The 2,025-nt window shown below is 47.5% G+C and overlaps 1 protein-coding gene across 1 annotated transcript in view; it reads left to right on the forward strand.

Moving 5' to 3' along the window:
* The window catches only part of MYH14 (myosin, heavy chain 14, non-muscle), a 53,927-nt gene that overhangs the window by 20,686 nt on the left and 31,216 nt on the right, over positions 1-2,025 (forward strand). Inside the window, exon 13 of the mRNA XM_008576024.1 lies at positions 1,262-1,399. Within this exon, the coding sequence (XP_008574246.1) occupies positions 1,262-1,399 (138 nt within the window). The remainder of the gene's footprint in view (positions 1-1,261; positions 1,400-2,025) is intronic.

Raw genomic sequence — 2,025 nt, forward strand, 5'->3', positions numbered from 1 at the left:
CGGTAAGGGGATCTCAACCCTTGGCTTGGTGTTGTCAGCACCACGCTCAGCCAGCGAGCAACCGGCCATCCCTATATGGGATCCAAACCCGTGGCCTTAGTTTTATCAGCACCACACTCTCCCAAGTGAGCCACGGGCCGGCCCCAGCAGGCTGCTTTCTCATGTTCCCGTTCAAGACCTAGTGTGCATTTTATACTTACGGCACATCTCAGTTCAGATGCTAAATTTTTGTTGGAAATACTTGATCTTTATTTTTAGTTCATAACTTCTGCAGTTCACATACCCAATAGATACTCTACAGATTCACATACCCAAGTTGTTCCAATCATACTTAAAAGTTTTCCAGTGACTGAGTGTCTAGTTTTAGATTATAATAAAATTAAAGTAGAAAATTTAGTTTCTTGGTCACCCCTATTTCAAGAGCTCAAAAGTGTTTTAATCACCTCCTCTACACCCCATTGGTGAGGGAGGGATCCTGCCCTAGCATTATGGGGATGGTGGGGAACACATGACACCTGACACTGGACAGATGAGATTGACAGCAGTTGATTAGTCACAAATACTCATAGCCCAAGGGAGGCACTTACCATGCCATGAAAGGCCACATGGGGATTGCATTCAAGAATAGAGTGAACAAGCAAGACTCGGGGAAACCAGTTTTGTAGTAACAAGAAGGTAAGGTGACCCCTGGTTGCCATGGAAACGTGAGTGGTTTGTTTAATTCTGTGGGCTGGCAGGGAACTGAAATGTGCTTCTCAGGGATAAGCAGGTGCCTGGTTCCCTTGATAAGGAGGACTAAATGGCTAGAGGACCTTATTTGTGAGAGCAGACTGAGTAGGAAGGCTGTACTCAGGCAGCATGTAATATTGAATCTTAATTTCCAATGTGCCCAGTGACTGCCATCATGGGCAGTAGCCATCTATGTGATTTGTTTATTTGTTATGTTTACTGTTTATAATCTGCATCCCTTCCCAACTAACATACAAGGATGTAATTTCCATAAGGACAGGGATTTTTATTTATCCTCAGAGCCTAGAACAGTGCCTGGCATACACTAGGCACTCAATAAATGCTTGTTGAGCTAATGAATGAAATGGGAAAACCAGTAAGAGTTTGATCCTTCCCAGCCTCACCCAGGGTATTGACCTGTCTGAGCCACAAGCCCCCAAGGTTCCTTGAACCATCCCTCTACTCCCTCCTTCCCCATCACACTCCATCCCTCAGGCCCTAGGTTCTTACCCCTCCCTCCTCCTCACTCCAGGAACTAGAGACCCACCTCGAGGCTGAGGAGGGGGCAAGGCAGAAGCTGCAGCTGGAGAAGGTGACAACAGAGGCAAAGCTGAAGAAATTTGAGGAGGACCTGCTACTCTTGGAAGACCAGAATGCCAAGCTGAGCAAGGTTAGGGGCCTGTGAGCAGCCAGGAGAGGGATGCGTTGGTGGGCGTGTTTGCATGGTGACAACAAGCCTGATGGCTAAAGGGTTGGTGTCCACTTTGTAGAATGAGCTCCACGAAATCAACATGCAAAAGGTAAACTGCCAATAGGGAAATAGACAAAGGATATTAGCCCACAGTACGTAGAGGAGCGAATGGTAAATAAAACCATGAATAGATGGATACTTGATCACTAGACATCAGTGACAAGAAAATTAAAATCACATTTCACACCCACTGGATCAACAAATATATTCAAGTTGGAAAATGCTATGAATTGGCGAGGATGTATAGCAATAGTGTTCTTTTTTTTTTTTTCCTTTTTGTCTTTTTTACTGACTGGTAACGGGATCGCAACCCTCGGTGTCGCGCCCGTACCGGGGACCGGCAACGGGATCGCAACCCTCGGTGTTGCGCCTGCACCGCGCTCAGCCAGTGAGCGGGAACCGGTCTCCACATCGGATCTGAACCCGTGGCAGGAGCGCCGCCGCGCTCTCAAGCGGCGCACTCTCCAGTGCACCACCGGGCTGGCCCTAGCATTAGTGTTCTTATGCACTGCTGGTGAGGTATAAGCTGTGTCATCTACGCTGGA

This window comes from Galeopterus variegatus, unplaced genomic scaffold (genome assembly GCF_000696425.1).
Source record: "Galeopterus variegatus unplaced genomic scaffold, G_variegatus-3.0.2 Scaffold1274, whole genome shotgun sequence".
In the NCBI taxonomy this organism is placed as follows: Eukaryota; Metazoa; Chordata; class Mammalia; order Dermoptera; family Cynocephalidae; genus Galeopterus; species Galeopterus variegatus.